At 39.7% G+C, this 14,288-nt stretch overlaps 1 protein-coding gene and 1 long non-coding RNA gene across 2 annotated transcripts; one reads left to right on the top strand and one right to left on the bottom strand.

Annotated features, from left to right (window-relative positions):
- Window positions 1-3,083: 3,083 nt before the first annotated feature.
- Window positions 3,084-3,890, bottom strand: LOC143878926 (uncharacterized). Its single transcript, XM_077381142.1, has one exon. The coding sequence runs from the start codon at window positions 3,888-3,890 to the stop codon at window positions 3,084-3,086; it is 807 nt and encodes a 268-aa protein (XP_077237257.1).
- A 2,968-nt stretch (window positions 3,891-6,858) lies between these two features.
- Window positions 6,859-13,239, top strand: LOC143880234 (uncharacterized). The gene is made up of 2 exons (XR_013251596.1): window positions 6,859-7,151; window positions 7,948-13,239. It is a non-coding gene; the product is annotated as an uncharacterized LOC143880234 (long non-coding RNA).
- Window positions 13,240-14,288: the final 1,049 nt, after the last annotated feature.

Here is a 14,288-nt window from a genome sequence, read left to right as displayed (position 1 = left end):
CTTAAAGTGATTTTTTGGAAACTACTCCAAGCTTATCCCGACGTAGCTCAAATGGTCCTTTGGAAAGTGACTTAGTAAAGATGTCGTCAATGTTCTCTTTGCTCCTCACTTCCGCTACACCAATTTACCATGTAACATCTTTTCACGAATGAAATGATACTCGATCTCAATATGCTTTGTTCTTGCATGACAAACCGGATTTGTGGCAAGTTTGAGCGCACTTTGGTTGTCACCAAGAATAGTCGTCGCCTTGTGGATAGGTAAATGGACATCTTCAATCAACCGCAGCAACCAAACACATTCTTGAGATGCAAGAGCGGCGGCCTTATATTCCGCTTCCGTTGTTAAAAGAGACACCGAGTCTTGTTTCTTACTACACCAAGAAGCACCCGCCGATCCACACAAAAACACATAACCGGAAGTAGATCTCCGATCATCCAAGTCCCCTCCATAGTCGGCATCGGTAAATCCATTCAACACAAAATCAACCCCTTTCTTGTAAAGCAACCCAAAGTCAACGGTAGAATTCACATACTTCAAAATTCTCTTTGCCGCTTCCAAGTGTGGTTTCTGTGGCGCTTGCATATAGCGACTAACAAGCCCAACGGGAAAAGAAATGTCCGGTCTTGTGATAGTCAAGTAGATGAGACTACCCACAAGAGCACGATATGGCCGTGCATCCGGAAGAAGCTTGCCTTCTCCCCGCCTTATCTTTATGTTGGGATCAAGAGGAGTAGATGATCTTTTACTTTGACTCATCCCAAATCTTCCAACTAATTTCTCCGCATAGCCTTTTTGAGAAACTAGAACATCATCCTTCAAGGTCTCCACCTCCAAGCCAAGAAAGTGACTTAGCTCTCCCAAGTCTTTCATCTCAAAATGAATAGATAGCTCCTCCCTTAGCTTTGCAACCTCAACATCATTGTTGCCGGTAACTATCATGTCGTCGACGTAAAGAAGCACAATAACAAGCAAGCCTTTGTCTTTCTTCACAAATAAATTAGAATCGGAGTTAGATGCAAAATAACCACAAAATTGCAAGTATTCGGCAATCTTACCATACCACGCCCTTGGAGCTTGCTTCAACCCATAAAGAGCAACTCTGAGCTTGCAAACATGAGTCGGATGATCACTTGAATTGTAACCTGGCGGTTGCTCCATGTAGATGTCTTTGTCAATCTTACCAAACAAAAATGCATTTTTCACATCAAGTTGAAACAATTTCCAACTATGACAAGTGGCCAATGAAATTACAACTCGAACGGAAGTCATCTTGGCAATGGGACTAAAGGTCTCCTCATAATCCTCTCCATACTTTTGAGAGAACCCTCTAGCCACCAACCTTGCTTTGAATCTACCCACACTCCCATCCGCTTTCCGCTTCAATTTGTATACCCATTTACATGTAACCGGGTTCACATCATTAGGCTTATAAACAAGATCCCAAGTCTCATTTTTCACAAGTGCATTCATCTCTTCATCCATGGCATCCTTCCATTCTCTCACCCCTTTTGCTTCATCATAGCAAGAAGGCTCATTGTCATCAAATGGACCGGAAAGGAAACAAGAATAAGTGCTCACCATGTTATCATCTCAATACTGTGCCGGCTTGACAATCTTTCTTTTCGATCTTCTAGGATGTGATGCACTATACTCCTCTTCATTAATTTCTTCATTTTGCTCATCTTCTTGAACATGACGTGCAACATCACTCCCCCTATCACCTTGATCCTCCATCGGCAAAGAAGAAGAAGACCCAAATTCCATTGGAGCATTTGGTGTCAAAGGCAAGTTCATTGTTGCTTAAGGCTCAACCTCAACAAGGATGTGCTCACCTACACCCACGCCATTAGTGGAACCACCATCCAAACCATAATAGGAAGAGACTTCATCAAACACAACATCTCTTGAAACAATGGACTTGTGAGTTGTAGGATCCACACACTTCCAACCTTTCTTCCTTTCATCATACCCAATGAAAATACACTTCTTCGCCTTAGCATCCAACTTGGTTCTCCTTTCATCCGGCACATGCGATAGCAAATTGAACCAAAAACCTTGAAATGCTTGACACTAGGCTTCACTCCAAACATCAACTCATAAGGAGACTTCATATTAATCGGACTAAGAGGCACCCGATTAATCACATAAGTTGCACATGCCATACCTTCCGCCCATAAGGCTTTGGGTAAGTTCTTTGCATGCAACCAACTTTTACAAGTTTCCACAAGATGCCTAATCTTCCTCTCAGCTACTCCATTTTGTTGAGGCGTATAGGCACAAGTGAGATCCCTTTGTATACCATGATCACAAAAAAATATAAAAAAGTCATCGGAAGTAAACTCCCCACCATTATCGGTTCTCAACCACTTGATCTTCTTGTGAAGTACACCTTCAACGGTCTTCTTGAACTCAACAAACTTAGACAATGCATCGGATTTCTCCCTTATAAAATACACCCATGTGAATCTAGTAAAATCATCAACAAATAACAACATATAGCAGAAGCCGGAAAGTGAAGGTGTCTTACAAGGTCCCATTACATCACTTTGGATAAGCTCCAATGGAGCCTTGCACCTTGAAAGAGACTTATCAAATGGAAGACGATGTGCCTTACCATATTGACAACCCTCACACACCTTTTCACTACCAAAGGAATTTTAATTTGGTAGCCCATTCACTAGATTCTTAATCACCATGACCTTCAATTTATTCATGCTAATATGACCCAATCTAGCATGCCAAATTGAAGCGCCATCATTTGTAATCATTTTATCAACATATAAGGTTGAAGCCGATAAAACAAACAAATCTTTAACTCTCTTACAGGTGTAGGCAACATCCGCCTTCAAGCTTGAAATATTCCGAAGAAATTACACCTCCTTAGGCCCGAACAAAACTTAATTTCCCTCATCAACCGCATTTGCGACCGAGAAAAGATTCTTCTTCATACCGGGAACATGAAACACACTCTTAAGTGTAATAGAATCCTCATTTGCACCACCAATGGTAATGACCCCTTCTTTCTCTACCGGATGTATGGTGTTGTCCGCCGTGATAATAGCATCATTGCCTTCATATTTTTAGAACTTTGAGAATTTGGATTCGTCGCCGGTAAGATGATGCCCACAACCGGAATCGACAATCCAATCATCCTCAAAATTGATGGATGCCAAAGCACCCACCGTAGTAGTTTCCGCCATGAAACATCTACCCCAATCTTCTTCATTTTTTCGGTCATCAACATTTTCGGCTACATTATCATCCTTCAATTTCACACGGCAATTCTTTTGTATATGCCCAAGTTTACCACATCGGTAACACTTGATACCCTTTCGGTTTCCATTACCCATAACGGATGATCCTCCTTCATCTCCACCTTTACTTGGAATATTTTTCTTCTCTTTATATTTGTTGGAAGGCTTCTTGTTGCTTGAAAATAATGCTTCTCCTTCACTCCCGGATATTGAACAACTCGCCATTTGTCTAGCTAAAGACTCTTGTGAAGCAAGAAGATTTTCAAACTCCACCAAAGAAGGTTGCCGATCCCACCCTTGAATCGACGTAACATAAGGAAGATACTCTCTTTTCAACCCACGAATAATATGCCGCTTCATTCGTGCCTCTGAAATAGGCTCTTCCGGATCCAATAAAGAAATCTTCGAACAAAGATTCTTGATCTTCAAAAAGAATTGAGAAATAGAGAGACCACCTTGTGTAGTATTTGCCAACTCATTCTCCAACATTTGTAGACGAGCCATATTCTTCTTGTTAAGCAATCCATCAAGGGTAGTCCAAATCTCACTCTCCGATTTACACCCAATGATGTGCTCAAACAAGTCATGCGAAATAGACCGCTTCAAAAGAAATTCGGCTTTGGCATTCTTCATCCTCCACGCCTTCAACACATCGCCATTTTCTTATGTATCTTCCGGAGTCATATTTGCATCTCCACAAACAACATCCCATAAATCTTCTCCCACAAGATAAGACTCCATACATGTTCTCCATATCTTGTAATTTGATTGATTTAGCAACTCAATGCCGAGTCCACTAACCCTTCCACTCATATCCATCTTCAAAGCACCGATTGGACTTCTTCACCAAGGATTTCTTGACAAGCACCAACTACCACCCTTGTGGCTCTGATACCATATAGAGAAAGACGGATTTCACAACACCGGAAAATCCTCTTCTCAAATAGTGAAATCGAAGTTTACACTAGCCCAAGATGAACAACCAAGTAGAAGAAGAACAATGCCCAAAAGAGATGTGCTTCAATATATGATACAAAGAACAACACTACAAGATAAACAACAATAAAAAGAAGAAAGCTTCAAGAGGAAAGCTTGCACACAAGAGAGCTTCAATGGAGCTTCAATGGAGGTCTAGGTTGTGGAGAATCTCTACCAAAATGAAGTTAATGAGAATAGGCTTAGTGAAGGAAAGTAAAGACAAGATAACTTAGGTAAATGGTAGTGGGTATGGGAAAGTGGTGTCTTAAATGCTTAGGGAAGTAGTGGGTTTGGAGTTCCAAGTAAAGGTTTGAATTTGAAATAGGTAGGTAGTGGGAAAAGATGGAGCAAACATGTGTGGCTCACACATGTGCAAGCTAGGCAAAAAGACCAACATGCCCATGGACACAAAAGTACATATTTGCCCTCACTACAACACTCAAAATAAAACTAAAAATAAAATAAAGCTACCCAAAAAATACACTTTAATAAAGAGAGAGAGAGAGAGAGAGAGAGTCTTAGTTGACCTTTCTGCAATTTATTCTGACTTCTCCCTTGTTGGAGATTAATTCAACTTGTGGGGTCCACATAAAGCCATGCCTATCTCATTCTACTCTAGAAAACCTGAGAGTCGGTGTGTTTTTAGTGTTTATTATATTAATCTTGATAGGGTCTTGTAGATGATTTATAGGAAGAGAATTATATCTCTTATAGGAATGGTAGAAACATATGGCTTTTTGAGTGTTGCACGTATGAGGCAAATATTATTATTTAAAGGTTGGAAGGGGTTACTTTTAAACGGCTGAAGGGAATAAAACAAACACAGTAATGTTTTCTTCTATCTATAAAGAATGCTTCTTCTATTTAGTTAAAGTTCTCTCGTTCTTTAGTTTAAAAGAATTCCTACAAATTGGTATCATAGCAGAAATGCCAAGGACGAATTCAAGAGAAGACCGGCAAGGGTTCGGTAAGTTAACAACATTGCAAGTAATACCAATTCTTCAGATTTTCAGAAAAACTTTCCTTTATTTAAAGGTGATAATTTTTCAGTTTTGGTCTATTAAGATGAAGACGTTGTTTATGTCTTTTGATTTATGGGAATTGATAGAGAATGGGTATAAATATTTTGCAGAACAGGAAAGATTGACCCCGGCACAAAAGAACGAATTGAAGGAGAGCAAAAAGAAGGATGTAAGAGCACTTTTCCTCATCCAACAAGCCATTGAGGAACCAATATTTTCAAGGATTATGGCTGCATATACATCAAAAGAAGCATGGGATTTGCTTCAAGAAGAATACCAAGGTACGTCGAAGGTAATCTCTACTAAGTTACAAACCCTTCATTGTGATTTTGAGAATTTGATTATGAAAACTACTGAATCAATTCAGGTTTTTTTCACAAGAGTTAGTTCTATTGTAAATCGAATAAGAACTTATGGGAAAAAGTTAAATGATCAAAATATTGTTGAAAAAGTGTTAAGGAGTCTTCCTCATAAATTTGACATGTAGTTGCTGCCATAGAATAGTCTAAAGATTTATCTACATATTCTATGAATGAATTAATGGGTTCCTTGCAAGCACATGAGCAGAGACTGAATAGGACTGCAGAAAATTCACTAGAGCAAGCGTTTCAATCAAAAGTGAATTTGAAGAAAGATCAGATGATGCAAAATAAAGGTTTCTGCGGAGGAAAAGGCCGTTGACATGGTGTATTCTGTAGCAGAGGAAGAGGAAGACGCCAATTCATTGGTTATTAAAGAAATCAGAGTCAAGACAACCATAATTCTACTTCTTTATAGTGTTCTTTTACAAAAGATCAAATCATACTGATAAGGATTGTTGGTATAAGGATAGTGAAAATCAAAATAGAAATTTACCACAATGTTTATATTGTAAAATGTATGGTCGTATTGAAAAAAATTGTCATGAAAAGGCAAGAGAACAAGCAAATTATAATGAAGAAAAAAGAGGTGAAAAAAGTGAGAAAGAAGATAACTTGTTTTTATCATGTCTTACTAGCAATGTTGAATTGAATGATGAAATATGTTATTTAGATAGTGGATGTAGTAACCACATGACCTGGAAAAATGATTATTTTTTGGAAATTGTTGAAACAGTCAAACCACATGTGAGGATGGGTGATAACAATCATATTAAAGCCCATGGAATTGGTCCCATCGTAGTTTCTACCGTGGTTGGCAAGAAACAAATTCAAGATATTATGTATGTTCCTGGATTGGCCCAAAACTTGCTAAGTTCGGATTAATTGATAAAAATGGGGTACCGTACTATCTTTAGAGGGTTAGGATCAACCCTCTAACATTCAGATATGAGGGTTAAGATCAACCTATGGAAATGATTTTGGGGGCACAACCTATTTAGGCTGTGGCCCATCTAATGGACAGTTTGGATCATCCTATGGTGCAGGTATGTGCAGGCCATACCGTACTTTTAATAAAGTGAGGAGTGCCCTCATCAAAATATAGTAGTGCTGATAACATTTTCTAGTTTTTTTATGAGTAAGCTAGGGTTTGTCGGGACCCCTACCATTGGATTAATTAGAAAAAAAAAAGAATATAAGGAAGAGAGGAGGTACAAAGAAGAAACTAAGACGCACATATAAGTCTTCCTCCCTGTTTGATTGAATAATATCCATGAGTTCTGGAGGGATGAGTGGCAGAGGAATGTTGCCCCCTTTACAGGGGCAATCTGGCTTTAAAAGAAAAAAAAAAGAATCTAAGGAAGAGAGGAGGTACAAAGAAGAAACTAAAGACGCACATATAAGTCTTCCTCCCTGTTTGATTGAATAATATCCATGAGTTCTGGAGGGATGAGTGGCAGAGGAATGTTGCCCCCTTTACAGGGGCAATCTGGCTTTAAAAGAAATTCAGCAGTCAAGTTAGCCTCCCTCCATAGGTGCGATTTTCACTCCTTGAATTGAAATTTCTAAGGATTTTCTTATGTGGTTTATCATCGTAATTTTTCTTCATGGAGGTTTACTTTTCCCATTAATGATGTTGACAGCAAATAGGGAATCTGCTTCAATCCAAATGTTTTCCATCCCCATCTATTGAGCTAGCTTAATTCCAGTCTATTTCACAATATAAGCTCCAATTCAGAAATTTCTTCTTTATTGACTTGCTCGGAGAAAAGCCCATAAGGCATTCCTTTATCATCTCTGAGAATCCCTCTGATTCCAGCTCCTGGGGTTTCTGCCACTTACAGACTTTCGTGCGTTCTTGCTTTGGCATGAAACTGTATCCAAAATTTGCAACTGCTCTCTGATTAATTTCGTTGCTTGCGGACCAAATGGAGGGCATTCAGTTTTTTTCTAACGCCCTTGAGGATTTCTTGAAGGACTTGTTGTTTGTGTCTCTTCTTCTTTTCAAAAAATTTAGGTTTGTTTCCTTCCATATCATATAGATTGCTGCCGAGAAGCTTAGTTTGAGGGCCTTAGTAGCCTGACCTTTACCTGGGGAGGAAATCTTGACCCACTTATCCTCTTCCTATATTGTATTTCGGGGCCTTCCTTTGACTCCTACATGCCATAAAATTGATCTCCATATCCACTCCAAATGACTACATTTGAAGAAATGATGATTTGTCTATTCAAGATACCTGTTATGTACATAGGGCACAGCCAATATCCAGTGAGTTACCCAGGAACAATAAGCGATCCTTTGTAATGAGTTTATTTTGACTGGCTTTCCAGGTTACTGTTGCGTGGCGAGGAACGTGACCCTTTTGCCATATGGTGTTTGTCCATGGGAGTGTTGATGAATGATTTCCACACTGGCCCGTTTATGTTGTTCGAACTGAAAATGCCTTCAAGCAGATCTTTTTCTTCTTCGAGAGTTCCTTTGTCTAGTATGGAATCCCGTTGTCCATCTATGTAAATTTGATCAAGAGTTTCGATGCAGTCCAGGAAAGAATATGTGCTTCTTTTGGAGAAAAGATTACTGTGAATACCTTTCGGGTGCCAAGGTTGACTCAATAATTCTATGTCTCTACCATCTCTGATTGAGTAGCATATGAATGGTTTTGCCAGCTCTCTTGCTTTTAAGATGCTTCGGAAACCCTATGATGTTTTTAATGGAGTGGGGATATGATGCAGGAGCATCCTCTTTGTCATTCTCTACATCAGCCCTTGTAGCTCATTAGTCTAGGACTTTTCATTTGTCTTAGCTTAGTAGTGGTAGTTCGTATATTTTCATGTCATTTTACATTAGTATGGGTAGTTTGGAGGCTGCCTATATAATGCCTCTTCTCTCTCATTTGTAGGGACCTTTTGGATGAATTAAAATTTGGAGAGAAATTTTCTTTGTTCTTGGTTTTCTCGAGAAATGGGAATTGCAAACTATTGATTCTAGTTTATTTTCAATTTCTCCTATCTTTTCATTCCTTGTTGCATGCAAGGTTTTTTGCCGACGATTCCGTGCTTGATCCGATCCTGAGTGTCCCCACGCTCGAAGTAAGACCAAGATCCCTATCTTGTCCAAAATTCAAAAAAAAAAACAAGAAGATGATCTAGATCACTTCCACCGATCGCGCTCTATATCAATTTAGTATCAGAGCTAATATTACGAAACTGCTTAGCTTTCGTGGATCCTGGAATATTCTTGCTTCATGAGTATTGTTGAAGATTGATTGTTTTTGGATGGTAGACCGGTTGTGATCCCAAATTTCTGCAAATTCGATTATAGATTGCGGAGATCTGAGTTGGAAAGCTCCGATTCTGCTTACAATTGTGTCTGCACTTGAAGTGCCCTGTTCTTTTCCAATTTCATCCCTACCTGTAAGTATTCCAGAATCTGTTGATTTAGGGAAATCATAACAACTATTGATTTCTGTTTGAACTAGTGGAGTTTAATTTAATTGAAGGTACAGATCTGAGATAATATATTGTCAAATTTCTCTTAGATCTGGGTTTCAATTTCGAACTTTCCATTTAAGGATTTGAAATTCCAAATTCCAAATGTTTCTTGAGAAATTGATTTCTGGTTGAAGGCAAAAGAGATGAGCTGTGACTTTGCAGTTTTTATGAGTGGATTTTATGATTAGTGCTTGCAAGGGAAATTCTGGAACATATTGAAATTAACCACCGAACCCTTGGATTTGTAGTTGGCACTTAGTTTCTCGAGAAGCCTAGACGTTTAAATATAGTTGGCTGTGTCTCTTGAAGAGCAAACATGGATCCAAAGTCTTGATACTACAATTTTGCATAAATTTAATATGCATGTGAAGGTTTTGTATTGAAAATCGATTGCTGAATTATATTTTGAAGAATGAACTCACATTTAAGACCTCTCAGTTTCTCCTAGACAAGCTATTGGATTGGATCTTTTATGAGCTATTGTTAGGTCCAATTTCCTCTCAACGGTTTGAGCCAGGAGTAAGTAAGGGTTAAAAGTTACAAAAGAAAAGTTCCAGTGCTGTTGTGATAACATTGTCTGTGGGACAGTGACATAGCAGAATTCTGTTATTTGAAAGTCTGCTATTTGAAAAGAATAGTAGCTGAAATAGTTTTTGCTTAATGGCTTGAGTTAACGTCGGACATTTGAACTGTGGTTCTGGGGGCAGAGCTCAACCTCTAGACATTAACAGCCGGGATTGAGTTGAATTTGAGTTCCATTGTAGAAGTCTCGAACCCTTTGAAGAACAGTTTAAAATTTGTCACTGGACTGAGCTAGTTCTACTACATCTTCTCAGCCAAGCATCTACATATTTGAGTATTGTTGAGAGACAATAGCGCCTACTACAAGATCAAAGTTCACACTTCAACCCTCTACTCCCTAATACTGCATTAAAAGTGGTAGAACTGATGTTACATGTTGGTTGTTGGTTGTTTGTTGAAAGGCTTGCTGGAGCACATTTTTTTTAGAAAATTTCACACACCACAGATCCTAATCTGAGGAGTGCTATGCTCCTTGAGTGATCAGCTCTAACTGAAACAGTCCCTGCATCTCTATTGAAGGGCTGCTTGGTTACTTGATTTTGTATAGGGCTTCATGTGGGTGCCATGGTTCTGATTGAGCTAAGATAGTTTTAGCTCTTGTTGGTACTTCATTTGAAGGTCTGAGGTAAGAGACAGCTTTTGTTCACAATTTGGAGTTGAAGTCAAGTCAATCCAAAGTGCAAGAGGATCTTGCCATTTCTCCTCTTGACAATTCAGCTGGTGGTTTTGGTGCATCTGCAATTCAACGGAACAGAGTTTGACACAACCTTTCCCAGTTGATTTTATTCAAGCATAGTTTTAGATTGGCACAAACTGATCCATTGAGCATCACTGTCTAAACCCGGCAAGTTTGCATTTTGCTCCATTGGTGGCTTGTGAATTGTCTCCAAGATTAAATTGCAAGTTTCATTTTCTGTGCTGTTAATCTCTTCGCCAAGCCTATTTCCTAACTGCAATTGTGCTCACCACTGAATAATGAGCTGAATTCGTAAGAACTGTATCCAAAATAACCATCCATGAAAGCACTCTGACCTGCACTCAAGACTAACAAGCTACTATAAGTCTAACCCTCCTTGTGGATTGAAGGTCTGAAAATTCATGAGCTGCTCACTTGGATAAGCATCAGTTCGATTGAGGTAGTATCTTGAATCTCTAGAAGCATTGTTGCTGCTGTTCCAATTGACAAACAGGGGTCTGTTAATCTAGAGCTGGGAGTATTCCAAGTTCGCTTGAGAGGAAATTCCAGTCAAACAACTACCCATATGCACTGGTTCAGAGTTTAAACTGAGTGAATCATTTCCCATCTCAATTGCTGTCACTACTAAGTCAATTACCTCATCCCATTGGTTTTATTTCCTCGTTACAATGCCACAATAGTATTACCTCTTGCCTCCAAATATTGCTTGTTTATTCTACAGGGTTTTTTTTTCTGGAATTTTGCATACAGGATTTAAACTTTCTACTTGCATTATATTGATACTATCTGAAGCATCATTCGAGCGAAGTTCCGAGCAGTGGAAACTCCTATCCAGTACTGAGCAAGTTCTTCACAGCTGCTCTCCAGACCTGCGAATCTAGTGGAGCATTTGTCCAATCTTGCTTCCTACCAGAGACTTTGTTGGTCGTTGCAATTGAATTAGTGTAAGGCAGTATCTACTAATTTGCTGGACAGAACAGTGAACAGTCCAAAGAATCCTGTCATTTCAGTTCAATGCAATCCGTTCTAAAGGGAATGGAGTTCAACTAGGTGTTGATTACGACGACCACTTTTGCGATAGAGGAAGTTCCTGCAGCTGTGGATATCCTTGAAGGGACAGACTTTTGTTTTTCTTTTCAGACTTCAATACGCAATGCTTGTTATCTATTGGGCTGAAATCTTCCATTAGCAGTTTGGTTGCAGTGAAGAAAGTCCCAGACAGTAGACAGATACCTGAATATGTTTTGAATCTCTAGCTCAGTATAGTGGTAGTGCAGTCCAGTTCATGAGCAGTTGGATCGGCAGTGAAGCACAGATTCAATTTCAGCACCACCAGCTCCAGTGCAATATGGTTGTAGCTTGGAATTGGGTTGGGTCCTCTTTCGAAGCATTGAACCACGTGGCCACTGGTGGGACAGACCATTGTTAGCAACCCTATCTATGACACCACCATTTGTTCCTCATGTCTATGGCTATGGTGATGTTGAGACAGAGTGCATGATTTGGGCCGACGCACTCGATGTTTATCACAGATACTATGGTTTCAACCATCGTGAGACATTATGGTGTGCCAGAGAGACTGTCAGACTAAGTGACAGAGTCTATGTGGATGCTCATAGAAAGAGAGCATCGTGAATTGGGCAAACCTCCATTCCGCCGATGGGAGCATGTCTGTGATCCTTGTTGATGATTTATGCTCTGATAGAGTATCTACTACGACGTGATGAGGAGAGAGCTCAAGAGGACCGATGGGAAAAATTCTTGGCCCGGCATCGCCAAGAACGGGAAGCTCGCCATAAGTAGAAAGATAATCTTGATTCCCTCACCATGCAATTGCAGATACTCGAGCGACATGCACATACATCTCCTCCACCGCTAGAGACCGATGATGAGGCTAGCGAACAAGAAGGGGAGAAAAACATAATGGTTGAGTCAGGAGAGGTTGTTGGAACCATCATTTTAGATCCAGACAGTGATGGTGGCGTGCTTGACACCCGTGATGTTGTTGATTCTAGAGGTGATCTTGTTGTCCTTGATAGTGAGGCCAGTGATGATGGAGATATTGAGGCTATGACATAGCATGTTGAGATAAGAGTCTATCACACCGTTAGTGAGCACAGTTGTACATGAGGGGCATACACTTGCAAATGCCACATGTGACATCACCATTATCATAGTTGTAGAGGATGTCTTGGCAGATGTTGTTCATATTGAGATGAAGCTGCCTATAAGCGTTACACATGACACAAATGAGATATTTAGTGAGATTGCAGCTAGTTGGCATGGTGGACCACTATACCACTGCCACTTTCAGCATATGCTTGTTTTGATATGGACTGCTACCTGTTCCGACAGCCACATTTGCATGAATGGTCCATTCTTGATGAGATGCATGGGGCAGACTGACTTATATGGATTATTACTCTCCGTGAGAGAGTGGATCATCTATATTTTTTACCCAGGCGGAGTCATTATACTACGAGGCTGATGGGAATCGAGGACGAGTTCTTTCAAGAAGGAGAGTTTGATGCAGGAGCATCCCCTTTGTCATTCTCTACATCAGCCCTTGTAGCTCATTAGTCTAGGACGTTTCATTTGTCTTACCTTAGTAGTGGTAGTTCGTAGATTTTCATGTCATTTTACATTAGTATGGTTAGTTTGGAGGCATTTTATTTTCATTAGGGGTATTTTAGACCTTTTATGTTGTATTAGAGGCTGCCTATATAAAGCCTCTTCTCTCCCATTTGTAGGGAGCTTTTGGATGAATTAAAATTTGGAGAGAAATTTTCTTTCTTCTTGGTTTTGTTGAGAAATGGGAATTGCAAACTATTGATTTTAGTTTATTTTCAATTTCTCCTATCTTTTCATCCCTTGTTGTATGCCAGGTTCTTTGCCGACGATTCCGCACTTGATCCGATCCCGAGTGTCCCCACGCCTGCAGTAAGATCAAGATCCCTATCTTGTCAAAAAAAAAAAATTTTAAAAGAAAAAAGATCTAGATCGCTTCCACCGATCGCGCTCTACATTAGGATATTATTGATCAGATTCCATAGGAGTTTAATCTGTAAAGCTTTGCTTATATCCCCTAGTTTCCTTATGCCCAAGCCTCCTAATTTTGGTTTGCAAATGTTAGGCCATGCTATAGAATCATGTTTCTTTTTGCCCTCTGCACCTGCCCATATATAATCTTTGAAATTTTTTTCGAGAGTTTCCATGACCCATTTGGGTATGTTGAAGACGATGGACCAATACACCTGGAAGGAGCTAGGTACAATTTTGACAAGTTCTACTCTCCCAAGAGGTTTCAGTTACTCCAATTCTGAATTCTCTTTCGTACTTTTACAATGAGCGGTACGCAGTGCTTGACTGTAAGTTTGGAGGTGAACAAAGGAAGCCCTAGGAAACTTCCCTTCTCTAATCCCGAACCTATGAGTGATTTCATTTCTTTCTCCTTGCTTTGTTCCTGAAAAGAATACTTCACATTTTTGAACATTTGCTTCCAATTCTGTACAGTCAGAGAGTTTCCTCAAACAGGCAAGTAAACCATTAGTGATTTTCATTTTTGCAATAGCAAATAACATTAGATCGTCAGCAAATAGTAAATGGGTGATGGAGGTCGTACCTTGGGAGAAAGGAGTGGAGAGTTGGTCTTTTTGCAAAGCATCCTCGAGAGCTATGGATAGCATCTCCATAACTAAGCAAAATAACAAGGGGCTTAGAGGGTCACCTTGGTGGAGACCATTGGAGGAGGAGAGGGGCCTTGTGGAATGCCATTTATTAGAATTGAGAATGAATGTTTGTCTATAAATTTCGAAATCCACCCGATCAGGTTTGGTCGAAGCCCTGTCTGTTTGAGCAAAAATGAGATGAGTGCTTTGCTGTATATGTTATCAAAGGCTTT

Source organism: Tasmannia lanceolata, unplaced genomic scaffold, assembly GCF_043159265.1.
Source record: "Tasmannia lanceolata isolate RefF3 unplaced genomic scaffold, GAP_Taslan_0.1 ptg000006l, whole genome shotgun sequence".
NCBI lineage: Eukaryota > Viridiplantae > Streptophyta > Magnoliopsida > Canellales > Winteraceae > Tasmannia > Tasmannia lanceolata.
Note: the sequence above shows the minus strand (reverse complement) of the source record. Positions and strands in the feature narration are given on the sequence as shown.

What these genes read in the sequence shown, in the direction of transcription:
- LOC143878926 (XM_077381142.1), bottom strand. Translation starts at nt 3,890, where the DNA reads ATGAAGAATGCCAAAGCCGAATTTCTTTTGAAGCGGTCTATTTCGCAT.